Below are 23,486 nucleotides of genomic sequence, written 5' to 3'. Positions count from 1 at the left end.
ATAAGTATATTAGTAAGTAAGCTAAGTAAATATTATTAATAAAGTATTTCTATATAAAATTATTAGATATATAGCTTCTATAACTATCTATAATAAGTAGATATTTAGAATAGCACCTCTTAGCCTCTTCTATAGTTAATAAGATAAATACCTTCTCTAGTTACTTAATACTTATAGAATTTAATATCTAACTATTCTAAGATAATATAAAGTACTATCTATTAAATTTATTAAGTTTATTAGGGAACTATTACTACTAGATAGTCTTCCTTTTAAAGATAATAAATAACTTAAGATACTTACTATCTATAAAGATATACTTAACTATAGAGGTTTAAGTATACTTATTAAAACTCTAGATAAAGATTAAAAGCTTCTTAGAATAGCTTAGTACTAAATTATCTTTCTAAACCCCCTCTATAATATCTATCTTATCTATATTTTATTAGAGGTTTATTAAGATATCCTTTATAGCTAAGAAGGCTAAGATCTTAAAGAACTTCTTTATATTATTAATACTAATATCCTTATACTAAGTATTAATCTTTTATACTTTTAGAGTTTTAATAATAAGGTTATAGGCTAGAAAACCTTCTATCTACTTCTTCTTAAGGGGCTAGAGATTACCTCTAGCATAGAGGATATATTTAGCGAAGATTTAAATATATTAGTAACTAGGGGTAAAGCTAAGAGAGCCCTATATAAGTACCTATACTATTAGAGATACCTCCTATAGCATTATAAGGCGTTACTAGGCTTCTTTTACCTCCCACCTCAACGTAGCGCTATTTAAATAGCAGTAGATAGTTATATATAGTATACTCTACTAATATAATATATATATAAAGGTCTAACTACCCTACACTACTATAACTATAGTAGTAAGGTTTTTAGGGGTATATAAGGGTATAAAAAGTATTATAGTATTTTTAAAAGAATTTATTTCGGTCGTGGTAGTGGAAAAAAAGAGGGTTAGCTAGGATGAGGCGTGTTATATAGCATATAAAAGTCGCGTTTTGACGCGCATTTCGTTGTGGGGGGATTTCGTTACTTGGGGGTGGGTCTTAATACGGGCATTCGGTTGTCCTGGTCAAAAATGACTTTAGAAGCAACTTTTAAAGAAGATCGGGGTCTTGTCTACCGTCACTTCAATATATCGACCCTGATTGCTCCCTCCATGTCAGGCACCTGGTCTAATTGGGATCGAAGGGTCACTCATTGGTAGCTCGTTAGGGCTGGGGAGAGTCTTTCCCTAAGCGTTGGAGACGGACGGCGGCAGATTGCATTCCATAGCATTAGGTCTGAATCAACGCCCAGAGATGTAGTCGTATAGGTTAATACAAAAGGGGATGGCCCGCGTCACACAGGCATCGGCACAAACGATCATGTGAGTTGTAGAAGCGGGTATTTAAGTAGACAGACATCCTTGGTTCAAAAACTTCTGTTTGGCTCAGAGTATTACCACCCAAGAATGGCCTGGTTCAAGCCACGAAATGCAGATCAGCTGTCAAATGATGATCACGCCATATTTCCGATGCATCAAATGTTCTGATGATACTGTCATTTGTCCTTCTCTTTCGCAATCATCCGAATGCCATCGTGCCTGGAATTCACGATTCAGCGACTTGCTGGTTTTCTCTCGGCTTTCAGCCATCACTACTGGCTATTTTCATGTCCTTGATAGAAAACTGTTAGTTTCTTATATTTCATGTCAAGCATTTGGTAATTGTTCGGTCTGTGTTGCTGGTCACTACCCTTACTCATTGACCATCCGCCAATGCCCATGGGTTTTCGAGCAGACCTAATCTCGCGTCCTTTGCCAGCAACTGCTCTTTTCGATGGAAATGCTTGTCAAATGAAGTTGCAAGCAGGGTAGCAGGGGGAAGTTGTGACTAATCCATGCAGTGAAGCTATCGACGACTTGAGCCCGCCCACTTGCTCAAAACCCCCCACAACATCCCATCCATCCGCCTCAACTCCGGACTAAACCGCAACGAATCCTCTTTGTCCGGTTACCAACCTCGAGCTCAAAAGGACCCCTGGCGCAAGCCATGTGACTTCGCGCCAGTCTCGCTCCCAAGCGGTGTGGTCCCCCACCCCCCCAAATGTGAACCTGCCCCCGTCTCACCCTCTAGCTTGCCCCGCACCGCGCCGGTCGTGACTCACGGGCTATGTAACCACTAACCAGGGCCCGTAATCAGCCGCAGACACGCAGTAGCGCATCCCGAACGCGAGATATCACTGTTTTTCTTTCCATCCTTGAGTGAGAAATTAAAAGTTGATATGCCAGGGGCTAAGGTTGTCGTCGGCACTGGCGCGTCACTTGGGAAAACGGTCGATCGAGTGTGTGTCATGTGGTTTGGGGGAAGGAGTCATTGGCTTAAAAAGGGCGGGATGATCCCGCGCCCGCAGTAACGTCCTTCCCTTTGTCTTGCTGACTTCTCAACTTTCATCGTCCTGAGGAAATCGGGAACTTTGGTTTGACACGTGAGAAAACTTCACAAAATTTCCATCTCACAATCCTCCCACCACTATTCCTCTTTCCCTAATTGGAGGAGGAGAGAAAGCACGTCAATTGCGGCGCGGTCCGGGGTATCGAAGCTCGGAGCTTATCTCGATAACACACCACACACACACCCACTCTCGCTCATCAACCCCGCGAAGTCACACGCGCGGAGCCAACGACCGGAAGCCAACGAGACCCCACGAAGCTTCTTTTTTTCTGACGTCATATTTCAACGGTTCTCTCCCTACCAAGCGGAATAAGATGGACGCGCGATGCCAATGCGGCGCGGTCACGTTCAAGACGCCGCTGCCTCAGCCGCTGCGGCTGTACATTTGCCATTGCGATGAGTGCAAGCGCCAGACGGGCTCCGCTTTCGGGACGTCGGCGATCTTCCCCAGGTTCCAGCTCCCCGCCATGGATTTGCTGGGTGTCTACGCGTGAGTTTTCAAAACCCTTGGGTGGTGGTGGTGGTGAAAAGTGAACAGTAGAGGATGTAGGGGAGTGGACTAGGGGTGAGGTGAGAGAATGAAAGATGAATAAGCTGGCTGTGAAGAAAGCAGGATGGCATGCTGACTTTAGAGACAGGAGGCCGACTGCCTCAGGCGTGACACTTCACTGGTGAGTCTGATAGCAAGCCGCCATGCTCGTTCTCATGTAATAATGTGACTCATCAGCTACTTTTGCCGCAACTGTGGGACGAGGTTGATTCACAGCACACCGGTATGTCCCTTCGGTTTTGCTGCTGACAAATGAACCAGCAACTCATGTTAGACATAGGATAAGAACGTCGTCTCGGTCAAGGGCGGCTGCATCGACGGCCTCGACTGGAAGACGGCGGTGCACATCTGGACCAAGAACGCCATGGTGCCCATCCCGGAGGGCGCCGAGACGCACTCCGAAGAGGCGAACTACACCGACTACGGAGACTCGCAAGAGACGCTTGACCAACCGACCGACCTGCGCGGAAGCGGGGGCTGTACCGGACCGGTCCTCAGGGCGGCCTGTGACATCAGCCCGAAGAGTTCACTGCAATGAAATGCTGGCTGTCGAACGCAAGCGAGAGCTGGTCGAAGGTGACAGGGCGGTATTGTTTGCAGAAGATCTCTGATTTTAGTTGTGTCGGTGAGGTTGGGGAAAAGTATTAATGGTATCTGATATATCAACTCATATCCCTACAGAAAGTCACCCCAGCCATTACGCATGATACATGAATTACCATTCCGCTCGCTCCTTTTCTGTGAATCGATGCTCTCACGAGTGCTGTCCTACCAAGCTCTCTTCTCCGCTTGGTCTACCGTTGGGCTTGGATACGTCCTCACGACGATGCTCCCCTTGCTCCGCTCTCGTCGCAGAGTCGGAGTGCTTCGCTGGATCGAAAACGTACATGGGGAACTCGAGGAAGATAGTCCTCTTCAGAATCGTGGGCATGCGGGCGTACAGCTGCGGCGGGAAGGGGATCAGAATGCTGGTGCGGTCGAGATAGCGCTTGTAGCCCTCCCAGTTCTGGCCCTTCTCATAACGCTTCTTGGCGCCGGGGCGTTCCTGCAGAGTCAGGCCCGAGACGAACATGAGCAGGAGCGTGAGGAAGAAGGGGCCGAGGATAGTGGCGTAGAGAGCCTTGAAGGCTTGGCCGCCTACGTAACCATCCGCAGCAGAAGAGACGGCGATCATGTAAATGCCTTTGTGCGATGTTAGTCGTGAGTTTCTTGGGGGAAGCGAAAACGCCAAGTGAGATGGCCCGATGGGGTCTGTATCACTTGGCACTGCAGCGAGAGACACAAGCCGAACTTACCGAACTGGATAATGATCTCGCCAAAGTAGTTCGGATGCCGCGACACGCTGAAGAAGCCCTTGTCGCAGATGGCCTCGCGCTCCGGGTGGTCCCTCCGGAAGGCGTACTTTTGAGCGTCGCTGACGGCCTCCATGGTGAAGCCGACGACGAAGAAGATGATACCGACGACGTCCCTGCCCGTGCCGAATGGGTGCTGGGGGTACTGCGTCACGTTGGGCGAGTTGAGCACGGTCACGGGCAGCGAGACGGTCCAGACCCAGATCATCTGGAAGATCCAGAAGCCGAGGAAGGGGAAGAACTTGTCGCGCTTGTCGTCGAAGCGGTCGTCCTTGCCCGTCTTGATGATGCGGAAAAGGAGGAAGCCCGACAGGCGCGCGGCCCAGAGCATGATGAAGATGGAGGCGACCACCTGGCGTGCATGGTGGTGGCCGCTGAGCGCGAGGGTGATGATTGCGAGGAGGACGAAGTTTGTGCCGCCAGCAAAGTCTGAGGGATGTTCAGTTCAGAGGATCTGTGAGAGGGGTTGTGAGAGTTGGAGGGCGTGGTTTCTTACCGGTGAGCTTGTCAAACTTGAAGCTGAAGGCTATCGAGAAGAAGAACAATTGGTATGCTATTGTGATGAGAGCCGTGATGGCTAGGTAATAATCGTCTAGAACGTGAACGACCGCCATCGTGAGCGGTTTACTGTTCCCTCAATGTCGCGTGTTGATTGCTGTGTTGTCCAAGGCACAATTCAGAAACTGAGACGCTTTGGAAGGGTGTTGAAACACTTGGGACGATATTTGTTAGTAAACCGCAATGGATTAAGTATTTGTGAGAGACAGTGTCAAAGAACAGGATTCAATTCCAATCCTGCTGACGCTTTCATCATTGATTTCCGGAAGCTCTGGGAGAGAATAGTTGACTGAATCCTTCTGCAGTCGCGATAACCTGTCCCATAGCCTCAATCCTGTGAGAGACGACGATGAAAAAGAGAGCATTGTGTCGTCATTGACTTGCTAGATCCACCGCGTTTGGCTCAGTTCCTCCAGGCCCGTGTACCGATGCCACACATTTTGTATGATGCAGGTACATGGCGCCATTCCAGCGATCGGAGTTTGACGAGCACCGAGGGCCGCGGCCACCAGCCACAGGACCACCAGCCACAAAGGACAGGGAATGTTTCTCGAAGCCGGTGGATCGACGCCACAGCACATCTGCCCAGACCTGGCTCCACTGAATTGAGTGAAACGAGCGAGACTGGCAGTCCCGTCTCCCGATCATGACATCCCTATCCTTGGGCTTAATCGCAACGACTTATTGAAGCGCGGAAAGGGGTGGTGGTCTCAAGCTGTCTTGGGTTCCCTTTCCTCAATGCAAGGCGGTGCACCCTCGGGGCTTCGGAGACCTGCGACCAGAGACATGCCGCCCTCACCATGTCTCCCTCACCTTGTCCTTCTTCAGCAGCAACAAATTGTCATCTATCTGAGGGGTCGATTCCAGACGGGCTCCGTGGGGGACTGCGGGCTTACCTCACCCACGATATTAGGAAGGGCCATCCTCCACCCAGTGCAGCAATGCTATTGTTGCTCGCGACATGCTATCGCTGAGAGCTGCATGGCATCAACCAACCAGACCAGCCTGCCTCCAGGCTCTCCCTCTGGCCCGTGGCTTGCCGCATCACCATGCGAGGCATACCTCACGACTGGATGAGATTTTCCAAATTGCATCAAACACGCACCGATAGCCCGCGACTTGTCTGACCCGTTTTGCCCAAGTGCTCCAGCCACTTGAGGCGAGTCCCCTACGAAGCGAGCGCTTCTCACGCTCTCAGCACCTTGGGACGATGGAGTCGTCTCAATGCCCTTCCTCTTCCGTTGTCCGTTCTCTTACAACGCCGCAACCTATGAGGGGAGGGGGCTACGCAATCGCAACGTGCTGGCGACACCTCCTGTCTCGACGGATGGGCTCATTGGCTGGGCTGGGAAGGGACGAAGTTTTGCCTTTTTCTCTTCTGCTGGTCGGCTTGCGTGCTGCGAATGCTAAAGCAGCAGAAAAGATGGGACGAGACCTAATGCATCAGAGTGTCCAGTCCAGTGTCCGAGAGTCCGCATGGTTTCGCGACGCGAGCAGGAGTTAGGAGCAAAGGGCAGGCAATCAATCACAGCACTGCAAAGAAAGAGTGCGTGCGGCGGCCGCTTCTCTAGTCTGGGAAAGAGACTGGAGGCTCCATCTGAATTGCTACGTGATGATAGATCCTCACGTGGATGCTGTCGCACACACCCCTCGTTTGTTCCCGCAGTAAAAGTCTACGCGACGACGATTGCTACACTGCGACTCTGACGGACGATGGATGTGATATAGGCATCCATCCTACGATATGGGCGAGCGACAAGTGTGTGTTGGGGGGCCACGGGGGTGGTGACTGACAGCGGTGCAGGGCGATCTCCCATGCCCACCGCCCACGATTCACATCGCTAACAATAGCTGTCCGGCTCTGGTACGGATCCTCTGGGGAAACGACGAGAGAGTTTGTTTCCCGTCATTTTCCCATTTCTGAGGTTTCTTTTTTTATACATGCCGTATCCGTACCTACCCTTCATTTTTTGCCTCGAGTCAAAAACAGTTCGCAAATGCAGCATTGAGATATGTTGATGGTTGCGAGCTGGGATCGCGTGAAAGCGTAAAGGAGAAATATCCCGCTACCCGTCGGAAACATGTTCACCTTGCGGCTTCAGCTGAGCATACCATTCTGAAGGAGGGTGAGACTGTGTAAGACTGAGGATGAGGGTTGGGGACTTCCCAGGTTTGAAGGGTTGAAGACTACACGATCCATGGACGAGAACAGTTGTGCCCCATGGACAACCAAGATGCCGTACTCGCCGTGGAACATCATCGCATGACTTTACTCATCAAACAACCCATCACGTCACGCATCTCTGATCCGCCTACGGGATGAGATGCCGTCCACCAGCGTGCGGTATGGGCTGCATCTGTGTGCTGTCGTAAGGCAGCGCGACGTTCGAGCTAGCGCTGCTGTCACCGATCCCTAGCGCCCGAGGAACAGCACGGAAGAAGAAGAAACAGCACCAACGAGCCATCAACGACAGAAGCAGAAAGCACACGAAGAAGAAAATTCTGGCGCTCTCGCAGTTTCGGAGGCGCTGGGAGTTGAGGGGGGCGAGTTGTGCGGCGCATCACCCCCCGTCTCAGACGGTCTCCGTCTGGGGCATGTCTCACACCCTGGACAATCAGCCCAAGGTTGTTCCATGCCAAGGGTCGTCGAATCCACTGCGCTTTGCTGCTCCAGGCCAGCATCTCCGATCGAAGCCTGCCAGAGATCCTCGACAGCGAGTCGGCAAGGCTCCCTGAATCTTCTTTCTTCTCTTTTCTTTTCTTGGCTGCCCTGAACCGCGCAGGGCTAGGCTGGGTCCCGCCTACCGGCTACCGCGCAGCAGCAGCTGCTGCAGCTGGTTCCTGAACCGCATCCCTGTCTTTGCATGTCTTCGCCCCTGTCTCTCGTCAGGAACCGCCTGCTTCTGCATTTCCCAGAGAGGCGGCGAAACGGGCAAGTCGTGACTGCTTCCCTTGCAAGTTGCCATCACCTGGGCCTCTCGCTCTGGGGGACCCTCTTGTCTGAGTCTCGCCCTTTCGACCAAGACCCAGAGATCGTACCAGCCGAGACCGCATCCCACGCCGTTCTGGTGTCTTTCCGCCGCGCCGCTACCCACTAGCCAACTTGGCATCAATTTGGCAACCGGTAAGCCGAAGCCTAAAGAGCCAATCTAGACGCCGCAGAGCGGCGTACCTTAACGGTCCTGGGCATTCCTGGGCGAGGGTGGTGAGTCGTGATGACCGCCGGTGGTCCCCTTATTTTCCCTTCCTCTCGCGATGTTCGTATTATCCATCGGCTCACTCCAAGCCCACCCCTAAAGCTGCGAGCGTTGTGCTTGTCTGCTCCCTCCCGTCCGATCTCTCTCATCCTTCTGCCCATTTGGCTCTCGCGTCTTCGAATTCTACGAAACTCTGTTTTGGGCTTGTTATAGCATAGCATTTCCTAGGTGGGAACACGGGAAAGACGGCATACCGTGACCTTTTCGCTCTTTGACCGAGCACACTCCAACAACATCATCTTTCATACGATACACCCTCCACACCCGTGACCCGTCCCATCCATCCCACCACACCCACACCCCCTGCCCGTGTGTTTGGTCGACTCTCATCAGTCTCCATCCCGCTACCGCTACCCTTTCCATTCAGGTACCAGCCTGGCAAGAGAGAGTCCCCACACGCCCACCACGGCTCCCCTGCTGCTCTTCTTCACTCTCACCTCATTACTCAAAGGTCTTGGCCGTCCTATCTCTCGCCAAACTCTCCGGACAATGTTCTGCAGGTGGCCACCTGCTTGCCCGTAACTCTACTCCTCCTACCTCCTCCTCCCCTTCTCTACCTTTACTCCCCTCGCCCATCGTAATCGCGAACCTGGACCGGAGGGTTAGAGTAGTGCGAAGGTTTAACGGACCACTCTCCACCAAACAGAACACTCTTTAACAACAATCACCATAGGGTTGATCCCACCGAACTTCACCGACGGCTGGTCTGTTGCGGTAACCAAACGCTCTTTAAACGAACATCGACGTGTTAGTTGGGAAAGGAAATTAGGAAACAAAAGTCTGGAACGACAAAGTCGAGAAACGCTGGCGACGTCTCACGGTCACCAGCTTTCTTCTCGCAAATCATCTTCAGAGCCCACGATGAGGCAAAGTACACTCTTCGCCGTGGCAGCTCTATCAACATTCGCTCAGGTGAGTTTTACACCGGGAAACTAGGGCTGGACATCACGAAAAAGGGGACGAGGACGAAGAGGTGACTTACACATAAAACCACAGGGCGCGGTAGTCGAAAGGAAGGATACGCTTCAACCCAGGCAGATTGTCAACATTGGAGGAAATGGCGAGGTGGATGTGCAAGGAAATGGCGCGGTGCAGGTGAAGACGGTCAAGGCCGAGAATATCCAGGGCCTGACGGGAGCCAACAACGGCGGCATCCTCGCGGGCATCCTCGACGCACTCAACGGCGCCAACAGAGGCAACCGACAGAACAACAAGGGCCACCACGGCAAGGGCAAGACCAACAACAACAACTGCCCGCCGCCGCCGCCCCCGTTGACGGTGACCAAGACCGTCTACAACAACGCCTCGATTCCCGCGCCGTTGACGGTTTTCGTCACGCAAGCTGCTCCGTACGTTCTTCCTCGACAAGATGTAGGGATCTCAACGGGACATCAAAAGTACTAACATATCGATAGTCCTCCCGTGACGGTAACCCAAAGTAATGCTCCTCCACCACCGCCACCACCTCCCGCGGCTCCCCTCGTACCGCCCGCCGCGCCGCCGCCGGCACCTCCCCCGGCCGCCACGCCGTCGACGCCTGCTCCCATCGCAGCTGGTAAGATCCCTCTCGCCACTCCTCAAGTTCCAGACTAACACCAAACACAGAACCTCCCGCCGCCGCTCCCCAACCGCCGGCAGCGCAACCCCCGGCGGCGTCGCAGCCCGCAGCCCTCCCGCTGGTCGGCGCCAACCCCGCGCAAGGCAACAACCCGACGACTTCCCTCAACCTCGGCGGCCTCAACGGCGGCGCCAACAACAACAACCAGCCCGCCGTCGCCCCCGCCGTCCCCGCCGCCACGGTGCCCGCCGCCGTCAACAACCCGGCCGCCGCCCAGCCCGGCGTCAGCGGCCTCCAACTCAGCAGCAAGCTCGTCCTCGGCAACCTCGTGCAGCAGACCATCGGCCTTCAGGCCCGCGCGACGCCCGATGCGCAGGTCCACGCGGCGGTCATGCCTGCGGGCTGGAAAGAGGACGACGAGGCGTGAGGGGTGGTTGGTTAGCATTGGAAGTTGGCACGAGACCCTTTCTATACCCAGATTTCTCGCCCGACTCGTCGACTTTTCACTTCATACGCGAAGCGTAATTGTTGGATTTGCAGCTGGGAGACCGAAGCGGGGGAAGGGCATCGTTGACGAGATGAAAGCACGGTTTGCGGCAGCGGCATACGAATACCCTAGAAGACGTTTAGCTGGATTTACTTTTTTTCGATTCTTGGTGAGCGGCAGTGGTGGTACTAATCGGTATTCCAAAAAGGGGAAAGGGGGACGAGCATTGGTACATAGGAGGACGAAGAGGCGGAACGTCACCGGACTGTGGAAGGGTCAAGGGTCACCTCTCCCCTTCTCATGACCGGGTGCGCGAAGCGAATAGGTAATCGGCCGTTCCTCCGTTTTTGACGAGGAAGTGTTGGATGAGGAGCGGCCAGCAGGCTTTCACACACAAAAAACCCCAGTTGTATATAATTCATTTCTCTATTTGACACACACAAAAGCACATCATCACAACCCCCCTGAAAAGCACTCTTCACACACCACACCTAGCTTACGATAGCATTGCACGAATCGGAGAATGAGCAAGTCTCATAAATGCCCATGCTGGCGTGGTGCGTGAAACAAGACTGTCCCGCTATCCGCTATCCGCTATGCATATTCCACAGAGATTGTAAGTTGTTAAGAAAAAGGTCGCAAGGCTGATAATCATGCTCTTGGTTTTCGAAAGGGGTATCATAATGGTAAATGACATGCTGCCCAGCCCATCGATTCTGCTCTCCTTCAAGCTCATCGCGGAGCCCACTGCCAGTTCTATGATGACACCTTCTCCTTTTCCTTCTGCGCTAGCCTCAGCTTCTTCGCCTGCCTCTTGCTGATGGTCGGCTGCGGACTGTCTCCCGAGTCATCGGGCGTCTTGCGCTTCTGGGCGTTGCCGCCCTTGTCGCCGCCCTGCTTGGCCTTGCCGTCCTTCTTCCCCTCGGCCTTCTTCTTGGCCTCATCCTCCGCCCGGCCGCCGACCTCGAGAACATTCACAACTCCCCTAAAGCCCGTCCTCTTGATCCCCTCGTTCGCGACCACGCCGCGCGGGTTCACGCCCAGCGCCTCCGTGCCCTTGTCGCTGCCGAGCCCCCACACGGCCATCAGGTTCACCACGTCCGCCGGCGCGCGCAGGTCGAGCGCGGACCTGGCCTCGCTACTGACGACGACGCCGCGGCCCTTGGTCGCGCGGAGGAGGGACGCCAGGTTGGAGATGAAGAGCGCCCTTGCGCGGGCGTCCGGCGGGCCCTGGCCCCCGGGCGCCGAGAGCACCTGGGAGTAGCACACCTCGAAGCGCACGCCGCGGGCAACGGCGGCCATCAGAGGTTTGGGGCGGAAGTGGAAGGGGAAGTGCTGGGTCATGTCGAGCGATATGAGGGAGGGCTCGGCCATGTTGAGGCAGGCGGCCTGGAAGGCCTTTTCGGTGGTGGGGCGGACGGCGAGGATGTCGTAGGCTGCGGCGAGGGCGGGCAGGCGGTAGTTCTGGGCGGGGTCGGCGAGGAGGACTGTTGCGCGGTGGAGGACCGTCGGTGTCTTTGTGGATTGTGAGGGTGTCGTTGTCGTTGTTGGTGGGAATTTCGGCAGGGGATTCGTTATTTGTGATGGGATCGGAGGCGTTACTGTGTGGTTGAGGGCCACTACTGCGTAGCCCAGTGACGAGGCGAAGGTGATTGTGCGGTTGAGTTCGTCGCGGGGCGTGGAGGGTGTCCACGGGATATTGAGGTCGTAGAGCATTTTTGAAGCTATCGCGGGTTGGCTGGCCGTCTGGTGTAAGAGTCAGAGGTTGCCAGAGTTTCCTGCCGTCAGGGGCAGCTGTCTATTCCCAATTCGCTCCGTGCGCAGTGATTCGGTGCTTGGGTCTGTTCTTACACCTCGGCAATTGGCTCTCGTCGCGATGTTCTTATTGCGCAGTTGAATGTCGCGTGGTTGTGCAGCTTTGCGACGCGGGTGGAAATTTTTCGAGGCAGTCGGAGATCGGTGAAGTTGGTTCCGCGGTGCGGGCGGCATGACGCTGTGGGGAGAGAGTTGGACCATCGACGGGGGTACTTCGGGCGTGCATGGCGCTAAGGGGTTTACGCTAGTGGGCACCTGGAAACCACCCGGCGGTCTGTCAGGCCGTCACCTTTTCGGGGCTGTCGCGTTGCAGCGGCGGGAAGGACGGGCGGGAACATCGGGCAGGAGTGGAGGCGTAAGGGCGGGTGACGCTATCGCCTCATCGTCATTGCTGAAGCTTTTCTGGTGATGACTGAAGGCGATGGATCCACGGGATCGTTTGAAAGGGTGTTGTTGGAGAGGCAATAGACGACGCAAGGCCTATGGCGCAGTTTCTACTGTGGCTGCAGCAGCAATCTGGATATCGAAGGCTGTCGGTAGTCCACGGATGACCCCGGGTTTTCAGCCGGGCAGGCGAAGGGGCAGCTGAGCCAGTCGAGCTGGGAGTGACCTCGCTCCGAAAGCATGAGCCTAATTCTAGGGGAAATTTCCCCTCACTGTGTTCTTTACTGCATAAGAATTGCAGATGACGGGGCAGAGAACTGTACTGCATTACTTGCTTCTCCTGTCACGAAGCACGCTCCATCGCCAAGATGTCAGAGAGGTCACGGGCTGCCTCTCGACTTCCCATGCCCCAGTCTTGCAAGAGAAGGTTCGAAAGGCCTTCTCTTGCCTCCGAGAGACATGCCGTGCTTGCTAGTGAATGATGTTGGCGGGCATTTTTTTCGACAGGACCGCCAAGGATGCACCGCCTCGCCAGTACACGCAAGACCAGTGACGCACCCAACTCGATCGCCGGGCCATCAATCAGCGTCCGCAGTTCATCCCTCTTTTCTTTTCGTGCCAGTCGTATCATTCCCTCAACTCGATGGTCAGAAAAAAAAAAGCTTGGGCCACCCTCTAAAAAGCCATTGAGTAGCCCCCTTCTTCACGCCTATCAGAAATCGACTTTCTCCTAGGCGTGCAACTTAAACACCCCGTTGGTCCCCTCCCAAGCCAACTGCTTCTACAGCAATCCAACGCTTCCGGTTCACTCTCCTACAGCCACCGGCTTACCTAGGACGCGATTTGGTATTGCTACTACCATATGGGAAGCGCGCCATTTACTACGTCCTAAATCTGTTTGAGCGCGCCTCGACAATCCGATTGAGAGCGGGGAGTACATCATCAGCCGACGTCCAAAGATCCTGCCAGACTACTGCACCTGTGCGCCGCGTCTTGCGCCGAACACTCCGATCCGACCGCCGAAATGTTCTTCTTCTTCGTGTGCGGCGAGCACACCTTCCGCAAACCCGTCGAGGGCTACGAGGGCATGGTGTGCCAATGTTACAACTGCGGCAACATGGCCGGTCACGTCATCAAGAGCCATCCGTGGTTCACCTTTTGCTGGATTGTGAGTTTGATTCTGAACCTGGCCTCATCTTGGCATATCACAGCCTCGTCAATTGCCCTCGCAGCAAGTGGACTCAGGCCGTCAAGACCTGATTCACTAATTACTTCACCCAACGAACCGTCTGATAGAGCACAGCTAACATTCCGTGTCCTAGCCCGTCATACCCTTATCATTCAAGGGCTACACCGACGTAGTATGCCATATTTGCAACTTTGCCCAGCCGTTGGAGAACAGGCCGGATGTCACGGCAATGAAGGGTGGCGGCGGTTACCAGCAGCCTCCTCAGCCGGTTCATGGACAGCCTCCTCAGGGCTGGGGACAGCAACAGCCCCATTACGGATGATTTGATTCTAACATCAGGGGACCATGGATTGCGCAGACTTCATGTGTTTCGGGGAAAGGCTCACAGCATCGACTCTGGGTTCATGAAGGTGCCGGAGATGTTCATGTCCTCCGGTCACCTCGAAACGCACAAGATGCAGGGAGTCTTCAGCTGGGTTCTGGGAAAAGATACCAAGTTCGCGGGCGTTTAGGCAATGATTATTATTATGAGTGTCAATGCGACGAATCAAGCAATTTCTTAACAACGTCGTGCTGGGGATGATCACTATTGGACTGTTGATGATAAAGAGCTTTATGCAGCCCGAAACATCGTGATCGGTTGAAGATGAGAAATGGAGAATTGCAGAAAGACCGATCAATGAAGCCTCTCGAAGCTTCGTTGGTTTCTCGGCCTGCACATGGCAGAAATGAGGTTCTGGATTTGCCATGTTTTCCTCAACATTTACCTAGTACTGCTCCTACTCTGATCTAATGAGGCGGGAAGAGACACGGATTTCAATTTTGAGCAGCGGTACTCATTGTCGATTGTGAGGCCATTCAAATCGCTGTTTCCAAGCATTTATGTTTGACACATAGTGGCTGAGCTGTATTCTCAGTCTCATTCGACCATCTCATCAGTGATGGCTATTTCTCATCTTTCACTCGCAACAACTTTTGATTTGATTAAAAAAAACCCATATCATTTTTCAAGAATTCTTAGAATACCGCGAATAAGTCATCCAAAAATCGATCAAGAACATTGATTTTCCCAATAACCACGTCCCTTATGATGAGGTTGACTTGAGAGCATTCACTCTGAAGTATGACGTACAAGCTTCAGCCACATGTGGATATGTGGCGGTGCAGCGCTCTGAACTCTTTCCTGGACTGCTTCCGTCATGTCGACCACAAAAGCATCGGACAAACCACCAATGAACCTCGGCCGTCTTACGATCTCCAGAGAAATCCCAACTGCGATCGTCTGCGTGATGCTCGTCGCGCAGTAACGACACCCCATACCAACGAACCTCTCTCGATATCCCGAGATCAACAGCTCTACAATGGCGTCCGCAAAGCGAGGACCATCGGTTCTGGTTCGTCGCAACCTCTCCTGTCCCATCAACATTGAATTATTTTGATTGAATTCCGTCCCACTAACGCAAGCTTTGGCCGCAGGTGACCGACTCGCGAGAACGCCCACCGCCCCGCGGCGCCCTTCAGCGTCAGAACACGGGCATCGGCGCCGTCCAAGGCCGTCCCGCCATGCGCTTCATCTCCGTCGACAACGTCCTTTACCATGCCTCCGAGATCCCCTCAGGCCAGCCCCGTGTGGCGCCGCCTGCACCTCAGCGATCCGGCGCTGTCGGCTCCTCTGCCAGCGTAGCAGGATCACGCCGCGTCAGTGCCGGCCCTGGCGGTGGCGGCAGCAGCGGCCTCCCGAACCTGCAGTCCCGAACCGGCCAGCAAAACATGCCGTCGCGCACGACGAAAATCAGCGAGAAGCTCGTCCTGCTCCCCGAGACCGACGACAAGCCCGGCTCTGATGAGGACCTCGACGAGGAGGCGAGCAGGATGGCGCGGCAGATGGAGGAAGAGGAGAACCGCCCCCTGCGCGACGAAGAGCTCGATGTGCTCCGCAAACGGGGCGGCATCCGCGGCAAGTCGTACGCGGAGCGTCTGCCCAAGGTGCAGCGCAAGGAGAAGCTGGCCCGCTTGACGGCGTACTGCACCGCGCAGTCGTACAAGATGCAGTCCACGGCCGAGTTCCTCCGCAAGAAGCACGAGGCCAAGACGAAGCTCTACGACGACTGCCTCTACGTGATCTACTCGCTGCCGCTGCTCAACGGCAACGAGGGCTACCGCGTGCGCAGCCGGCCCATCGTCAAGACGCCCGGCAGCGGTAAGACGGTGCTCGATCTGGAGATTGAGCGGAGCGAGCAGCGAGACCACCACGAAGGCTACTTTGACGAGTTCGCGTACTCGGGCAGCCCCGTGAACGGAAACGGCACGTACGATGATTCGCTGCGGCATCGCGAGCAGAGCCCCGACGACGGGAGCACGTCGCCCTTCGCGCGGCTAGCGCCCGATGCGAAGAACTTTGCGGAGGTGTTCTTGTTCTCCTACGGTGTCGTGGTGTTTTGGAACTTCACAGAGTACCAAGAGAAGGATATCCTGGCCGACTTGACATTTGCGCAAAACGAGAACGGATTGTCCCTGATCACGAGGCCTCTCGACGAGGATGACTTCGAGACGGAGGAGTTCCACTTTGAGTACAGCGCCGACGTGAAGAGGCCGCGCATCTTCAACGACATGATCACGCTGCTGCCGCGGGGCGACCACATGGTGAAGCTGACCATCAGTCACGCCATCGCGCAAAGCACCAAGCTGTGTCTTTTCGAAGAGCGCATGAGCGAGACTATGCTGGACGCGCAGCACGTACCCAAACGACTTGCCCTCACAGGCGAGCTCAACATGACGAGGACGGAAATCGTCAAGATTCTCGGACGCCTGTTCAAGTCTCGTGTCGACATCAATCTCTGTAAGTTTTACTTCTCTCACGCCACCGGATTCTGCAGACCATAACCCTAACATTGCACTCCACAGCATCAAACATTCTCGACGTGCCCAACTTCTTCTGGGACTCGGAACCGACTCTGCACCCGCTCTACGTCGCCATCCGCGAATACCTCGAGATCGACCCGCGCATCAAGGTCCTCAACGAGCGGTGCCGTGTGTTCCTCGATCTCGCCGAGATCCTCGCCGACTCCGTCGCTGACGCCAAGATGAGCTACATCACCTGGATCATCATCGTCCTCATCGTCATCTCCATCCTCGTCACCGTCACTGAGGTCGGCCTCCGCTTCGGCATCCTGTCAAAGAACAACGGCAAGGGCGGCGAGAAGGCGGACCTTGTTGCTGTGCCCTTGATCGGCGCCGGGAGCGGGCAGCAGCAGATGCAGCTGCCCGGCAGCGTCAAGTGGGAGCTGGAGAAGCGGAACGTCAGCGTCGAGGAGGTGCGCCTGTGGAGCCGGATGCTGTGCGAGGAGGAAGGCGAGGGGGCAAAGTGCGGTGGTCAGATTATCGGGGAGACATATGCTGGAGTCTGATGAGATTGCTCTCGAGTGCCAAATCTTTTTTGTAATTTGCATAGCATGGTGTTGGGGGCGTTGGCTCTGGAATGGGACACAAGGGAAAAGGGACAACACACTCTTATTACTTCTGCACAGCAACGCATAGTCTAGGGATGGGCCAGGAGGAAATGGATTAGAAAACACGGTGCAAAGCCAGAAAAGTAGCCAATGATACCGGGTCGTAAACATTTGTCCGCCAGGACCGTAAGTGGTCAAGCAAAGGCGAGAGAGAAAGACAAGTTTGTGAAAATTACTTCATGATTCGACTCCAATGCTATGCTACCATAAAGCCAATGCAGACGCAAAACCCCAGCCGACCGCACACCACACCAAGGAGACTGCGTCAACTGAACGTGTGTCGATAGCCTATATTTTCTAATCGTGGGGACGAAAACCCTTATTGAACACCCTTTTGTAATGGTCCCCATTATTCTAACAACTATCCACAAAAAACAACAAAAAGAAACACAGGAAACGCCCCTTCCGTATTTTTGGTTTATCTACTCGTCCCGATCCGCCATGTTGGCCAGAGGCACATAACCCTGGTCCTGGGTCCGCCTGCCTCTGAGACGACGGACCACATACTTGACCCTGTTGACGATGCCGAAGCCGCGGCGCTTAGTCTGCGCGGATGGGTCGACCATGTAGCTCGGGCGGGTCCAGAACTTGAGCAGGAGGGAGGAGACGACGACACTGACGGAGGAGCAGGCCATCGCAGCGCCGGCGGCCATGGGGTGCAGGTGGAAGCCGAACGGGAGGAAGACGCCCATCGCGAAGGGCAGACCGATGGCGTTGTAGAGGCAGGCCCAGGCGAGGTTGAGCTTGATACGGTTGAAGATGGAACGGGCGAGGTGTAGGGCGGCGGGGATGTCCATGAGGTCGGTGGGGCGCATGAGGACAACATCCGCGGCTTCCATGGCGACATCGGTTCCAGAGGCCATGGCGATACCAACGTCGGCGGTTGCGAGGGCGGGGGAGTCGTTGATACCATCACCGACCATACCGACGCACTCGCCTTGGTCCTGGAGCTGCTGGACGATAGCCTGCTTCTGATCCGGAGACACGCCGGCGAACACGTTGTCGGGGGAGATGCCAACAGCAGCGGCCACGGCAACCGCAGTGGAGCGTTGATCACCAGTTACGATGGCAGTCTTGATCTTCATGCGGTGGAGGACAGCAATAGCGGCGGCAGCACCCTCCTTGATTGTGTCGGAGAGGCAGAGGTGGCCGGTGTACGAGCCGTCAATGGCAACGAAGATGTTGGTGGTTCCGGCGGAGGTGTTCTTGGCACTGGAGTTGGCCTTGACGTTAAGTTGCTCGGACGCCTCGACCGCTTCGGCGGGGACATTGACGTTGTTTTCGCGGAGGAAGCGGACGTTGCCCAGGAGGACGCGGTAGCGGGTGCGGTTGTTGGTGACAGCGGGCTCGACGAGTGCGTTGATGCCCTTGCCGACTGCGGCTTTGAACTCACCGACACTGCCCTCGAGAGTTGCCTCCTCGTCCAAGCCAAGTTCCGTCTTAGCAGCACCCAGAACAGCTCTGCCAACAGGGTGCTCGCTGCCCATCTCGGCAAGGCCAACAATATGCCACCAGAGGCGGCGTCTCCATTCGCTGTCTTGCCAGGCCGGGAGGAGGTTCATCTTGGCGACGCTCATCTTGCCATAGGTGATGGTACCGGTCTTGTCGAGAACGATCTGGGTGATTCTAGTCGTAGTCTCCAAGGCAGCTCCACCCTTGACGAGGATTCCGTTCTCAGCGCCAATGCCGGTGCCCACCATGACCGCCGTAGGAGTGGCTAAACCGAGGGCGCAGGGGCAGGCAAAGACAATGACGGAAATGCACAGCTTCACGCACACCATAATCTTACCACCGCTAGCCTCCTCGGTAAAGACCTTTGGTGGGTTTGCAAGGACATGACTGAGAACCATCCAGACAATGAAAGTCATGAAACCGAGGAACAGAATAGTAGGGACAAAGTAACCAGCAAGAGTATCAGCAAGTCGCTGGATAGGAGCGCGCGTGGTCTGAGCATCCTGAACAAGCTTGACAATCTGGCTCAGCTGAGTATCGCGTCCAGCTCTCGTGACTCTGAAGTCAACACGCCCGTGGCCGTTGACAGTTCCACCAATGAAGAAGCTGCCCTTCTTCTTCTGAACTGGCATGGCTTCACCGGTAACCATAGACTCATCGACGTAGGTCTCACCACGGACGAGAACACCGTCTGCAGGAATCTTGTCACCAGGGCGCAGGATAACGACGTCGCCAACCTGGAGAAGCTCAGTAGGGATGACCTTCTCTTCAGCGGCGTGACCATCACGATTGGGGGTCTTGGGCTCGCCGGATGTCGCAGCGTTCTCCCAGCCTTCAGCAGCCTTCTCGGCGGCAATCGGGTCGGCGTAGATAGTGGCCATGGACGGGGCCAGAGACATCAGCCGCGAAAGGGCCTTGGAGGTCTGCCCCTTGGCTCGGTTCTCCAAGAAGCGGCCGAGAGTGACGAAGGTGATAAGCATGGTGCTGGTGTCGAAGATGGTGGCAGGTCTGGTGTGAGGAGGGAAGAGGAATGACACCAGCATAGCCATGATACTGAAAAAAAAGGCACACGAGGTACCGAGGATAACGAGGACATCCATGGTCGGCGATCCATGCTTGATGGACTTCCAGCCTGAAATATAGAAACGTTTTCCAATGCCGAATTGGACGGGTATCGTAAGGGCCAAACAGACAAGATCGCCGAGGAAAATACCAGGAAGAAGCTCCCAGCTGCCAAAGTCTATCGCGGGGAAACACATGGGAATAATCATGCTGATAAAAAAGACGGGGATGGCAAAGGAGAGCGACATCTTGAAGGCTCTCCTCCACTCGTTGATTTCGCGGGTCTTGGCGAGCGACTCGAGCTGCGCATTGTTGTCGTCGTTGTCGGAGACCAGAGCGTTGAGACCCTCGGCCTCAACGGCCTCGACGATGCCTCGCAGGCCGATGATGTTTGGCTGATGGGTGACAGTCAATCTGGAGGTGGCCAGACTGAGCTTAGCTGAGTTGATGCCCGGGATGGATGACAGCTTTGCTTCCAGTGCCAAGGCTTGTGTGGCGTCCGGGTTTCCGTAGACCTTGAACTGCGCGGTAGAAGATGCGCCACCATGCGTAGACGTTTCGAAGGCGGTAGACAGGATTTCAGCACCGAACCCTCTGTCCTCGATGATCTCGGCAATCTTCTCCGCAGGCAGCTTCGTCGTGTCGTGAGTAATTACCGCACGCTCAGCCAGCAGACTGATGTTGAAGCGCAACACGCCATCCACCTCTTTGAAACCGCCCTCAACGGCGGATGTACAAGCACCACAGGTCATGCCCTCAATCGCGACGGTTGTTGTCGCTACTGAGCTGCTCGGGTTGGTGCTGGCTCTGGGCTTCTCCTGCTGGGCACTTCCACTGTCCACGATCTCGGCGCCGAATCCTCTGTCCTCGATGATTTCGGCAATCTGGTCGGCGGTCAACAGATCCGGATCGTGCTCGATGACGGCTCTTTCTGAAAGCAGCGATATGCTGAAGCTCTTGACACCCGGAACATCCTTGAATCCGCCCTCCACGGCTGACGTGCAGGCGCCGCAAGTCATGCCCTCAATCGCAATCGTTGTCGTCAGCATTCCGCTGTCCTCTTCGGCGTCGAACAGGTTCTGGTCTGTGGGGAACATGGGTGACGGCAGGTCGGTGGACAGTACTTCGGCGTCAAATCCTCGGTCCTCAATAATCTCTGCAATCTGATCGGCGGAGATCGCTTCCGGGTTGTGCATGACCACGGCGCGCTCCATGACCAAGCTGACGGAGACGCTGCCAACACCCTCGACGCCCTTGAAGCCCGACTCGACTGCGGATGTGCAAGCGCCGCAACTGGAACATATTGTTAGCACGATGCGACACAAGTTTTGGCAGCACAGTCTAGCTCACGTCATGCCGCCAACCTTGAGCGTTGTCGTCGCCCACTGTGTCGCAGTCGGGGTCGCTAGAGTAGCCCTGGGCCGACTGTCGTCGGGCCCCGGGACTTTGATATTCGGAGGAGCCATTGTTTCTGTGGTACTTGGCTATCGATGCGCCGTGAAAATGATGTTGTCGGAAGTAGGGCCAGCCTCGGTCTTCGTTCGTGCTTCGGTCTCAGGTAGGTTTCCAGCTATCTGGCTCACGCCTTCATCGTAGGGCTAGCTGTCCATATGGCGAATGGAATTTTGAGTTCGGTAACCTTGGCCGAAAGTATGTAAACGGCAGGAGACGGATAGACTTCTCGAGGAAGAAAGGGGCTGCTCCAGAAGACCGGCTTCCGAGGAATATGTACGAGCTGGCGCAGGTGGGTATCGTGGGAAGCTGTTTGCGTGTGCGTATGCGTACGACTGTGCTGGTGAGTGGTCGTAGCGGACTAGGAGGTGAAATGCAAAGGCCAAGGGTCAGTGGGTAAGGTGGGATTAAGAATCAGAGTCGGAATGGCACGAAGGAAACGGCGGCAGATCAATGGCACGAGGTGAAGGCAAAAGAAGCTTGGGGAGGGACGGAAGCGGAAGGTCGGCTTTTGTCAGCCAGAGTGTCTTGCCTCGATGGGCATGCATGGGGATTGGGGGGGTGGGAGTGAGCGTCAGAATCCCACTGACTGACGGGCAGCACGACTCCGTAGCACTATCCGCAAGGTAAATGGAGGCAAGGTACCTTACCTACGGATAGAAAGTAGTGCGGCGGCAGAGGAGAGGACCGGTGAGTGGGCGCGCAAGCAGTGCGGCGAGGCCGGGATCTATCATCTGGCGCAATCGTGGAACTGGGGCCGGGGTGTGCGTGTGTGTCTGTGAAGGTGCATCTCCCCCCGGCGGTGCAGGTGTGATGGGGGGGAAGCGAGCGTTACCGTCGTGGTGCTGCAGCACTTTCACTTTGCTGGAGGGAGTGGAGGGGCTTGAGGCCAGTGCGCGCTGAAGCTGCTGCGGTCGCGGTGCTCGCAGGTGAGAGTCCCGTCGAGTTTCCTTTTCCCCCTAGACCAGACCTGACCTGAGGCCCTGGCTGTTTCCCACACCTCACCTCAACCCCTGGGACATGCCGGACACACTGGAGACTGGAGCTAGGCCCTGACTAAAAACGACCAAAAACCCACCCAGTCTCCGGAGTGTCGAGGGCTTCAGTTGGTTGAATCAGTGACGGCCTTGTGTCGAACCCTGAAAAACTGCCTCGGGTGGGCTGCAGAAAGAAGCAAAACGGGCGGCCCGCGGCCAATGGGGTTCCTCGGGTCCTGCCAGCCCTGGGAATCCCGCCGCTGCATCTCTCGGTGCTCAGGCGCCACACTGCTGGACCGGGCTCCTCTCGCCGTCCTCCCATTTCCTATTGACGGGCCACCTTTGTTTCTTCTGGGCCAGAAATCTTAGATGTTGGCTGTTGGTTCCTCAGGATCTGAGATGCCATCAGATGATGCTTATGTTACGGGATACCTTAGAATCTGTCACGCCTAGGTAGTTACTGAACACGCAGCAGGTTATTCTGTGGTCCCTAAAAGAACGTTCTCGAGGCCCAAGTCAGACACGCACTCATTGAGTCTCATTCCTCCAAACATCTTCAGCCCCGAGTCATGGGCCGGGTTGGGCTGTGCACCGCAACCCCTACGACTTACAGACACTATTTATTCCATGGGCATTGCGGCCTGCGTGGCACGTAAGACAATTCCTACGCTGGACGGTAAGAAAGGCACGCAGACAGCAACACTGTGTCAATGTGCCAATGTCCTGCCATGCCGTAAGCTGACCAAACTCACTCAGCGATCGCTGACCAGCCGTCTCCTAATTCCCGCGTCCTCTCGGACCGGAGCGCATGCCCCACGGGACGACGCACCACATGGCCCAAAGGCTGGGCCACGATTCGTTTCGAAGCGAGGACTATGCCAAACATTCCTGGGGGCACGGTCTCTGCGGCACTTGAGTGTGGCAGAAGGAAGGGTCTCCTGGATTCCGATTGACCTTTTCTGTCCTGGCCAAACCATCTTCATCCGATGTGTCCATTGGCTCCTCGTATCGTGTCTCGAGGTGGGACTTTTCGTGCCATGCTTCATGCTCGAGAGCCGTCTTCCGTGCCCTGCTGAAATGCAAATCACGGCTTCTGTGAGATCGTACAGCGTGCCCTGGAGACGGAACAACACGCTACGTGTTCATGAAATGCTGTGGTGCTCTGATAAGAACTATTTGATTACCGCAGTAGTACGCGTGCTCCTGTGCATCGGCCGAATACCATCTCCATATCCTCGTGCAGTTCCGACGGACCGACCAATGTATCCTACACTGCAAAAACCCCGAACCGCTTACCTCATCGACGATACAGCGGGCGTGACGCCGTGCGGCAACGTCAACAACATACGATGACGCCTCCCGGGCCGGCCGTCGTCGGAGTCAATGAGGACAACAATCCTCCGAGCTGCCGAGTATCTGCGCCAAGGCAAT

General features: G+C 55.0%; 6 protein-coding genes across 6 annotated transcripts; 3 read left to right on the top strand and 3 right to left on the bottom strand.

Moving 5' to 3' along the window:
* Nucleotides 1-2,767: 2,767 nt before the first annotated feature.
* On the top strand, nt 2,768-3,541 carry GCG54_00002044 (uncharacterized protein; the record flags this gene model as incomplete). The annotated part of the gene is made up of 4 exons (XM_045402143.1): nt 2,768-2,943; nt 3,092-3,124; nt 3,181-3,226; nt 3,284-3,541. 4 exons carry the CDS (start codon nt 2,768-2,770, stop codon nt 3,539-3,541), a joined length of 513 nt encoding a protein of 170 aa, XP_045264425.1.
* Nucleotides 3,542-3,757: 216 nt separating this feature from the next.
* On the bottom strand, nt 3,758-4,969 carry GCG54_00002043 (uncharacterized protein; the record flags this gene model as incomplete). Its single annotated transcript, XM_045402142.1, has 3 exons — nt 3,758-4,185; nt 4,299-4,784; nt 4,852-4,969. The coding sequence occupies 3 exons, from the start codon at nt 4,967-4,969 to the stop codon at nt 3,758-3,760; spliced, it is 1,032 nt and encodes a 343-aa protein (XP_045264424.1).
* Nucleotides 4,970-10,971: 6,002 nt separating this feature from the next.
* GCG54_00002042 (putative ribonuclease P protein subunit 3) lies at nt 10,972-11,931 on the bottom strand (the record flags this gene model as incomplete). The annotated part of the gene is made up of 1 exon (XM_045402141.1): nt 10,972-11,931. The coding sequence occupies one exon, from the start codon at nt 11,929-11,931 to the stop codon at nt 10,972-10,974; it is 960 nt and encodes a 319-aa protein (XP_045264423.1).
* Nucleotides 11,932-13,276: 1,345 nt separating this feature from the next.
* On the top strand, nt 13,277-13,925 carry GCG54_00002041 (uncharacterized protein; the record flags this gene model as incomplete). The annotated part of the gene is made up of 3 exons (XM_045402140.1): nt 13,277-13,299; nt 13,384-13,582; nt 13,737-13,925. 3 exons carry the CDS (start codon nt 13,277-13,279, stop codon nt 13,923-13,925), a joined length of 411 nt encoding a protein of 136 aa, XP_045264422.1.
* Nucleotides 13,926-14,964: 1,039 nt separating this feature from the next.
* GCG54_00002040 (Sporulation protein RMD8) lies at nt 14,965-17,010 on the top strand (the record flags this gene model as incomplete). Its single annotated transcript, XM_045402139.1, has 3 exons — nt 14,965-14,997; nt 15,080-16,442; nt 16,508-17,010. 3 exons carry the CDS (start codon nt 14,965-14,967, stop codon nt 17,008-17,010), a joined length of 1,899 nt encoding a protein of 632 aa, XP_045264421.1.
* A 524-nt stretch (nt 17,011-17,534) lies between these two features.
* On the bottom strand, nt 17,535-21,092 carry GCG54_00002039 (Copper-transporting ATPase 2; the record flags this gene model as incomplete). The annotated part of the gene is made up of 2 exons (XM_045402138.1): nt 17,535-20,919; nt 20,977-21,092. The coding sequence occupies 2 exons, from the start codon at nt 21,090-21,092 to the stop codon at nt 17,535-17,537; spliced, it is 3,501 nt and encodes a 1,166-aa protein (XP_045264420.1).
* Nucleotides 21,093-23,486: the final 2,394 nt, after the last annotated feature.

The sequence above is a fragment of the Colletotrichum gloeosporioides genome, assembly GCF_011800055.1.
Source record: "Colletotrichum gloeosporioides strain Lc1 chromosome Unknown consensus_45, whole genome shotgun sequence".
Taxonomy (NCBI): domain Eukaryota; kingdom Fungi; phylum Ascomycota; class Sordariomycetes; order Glomerellales; family Glomerellaceae; genus Colletotrichum; species Colletotrichum gloeosporioides.
This window is presented reverse-complemented; position numbering and strand designations above follow the sequence as displayed.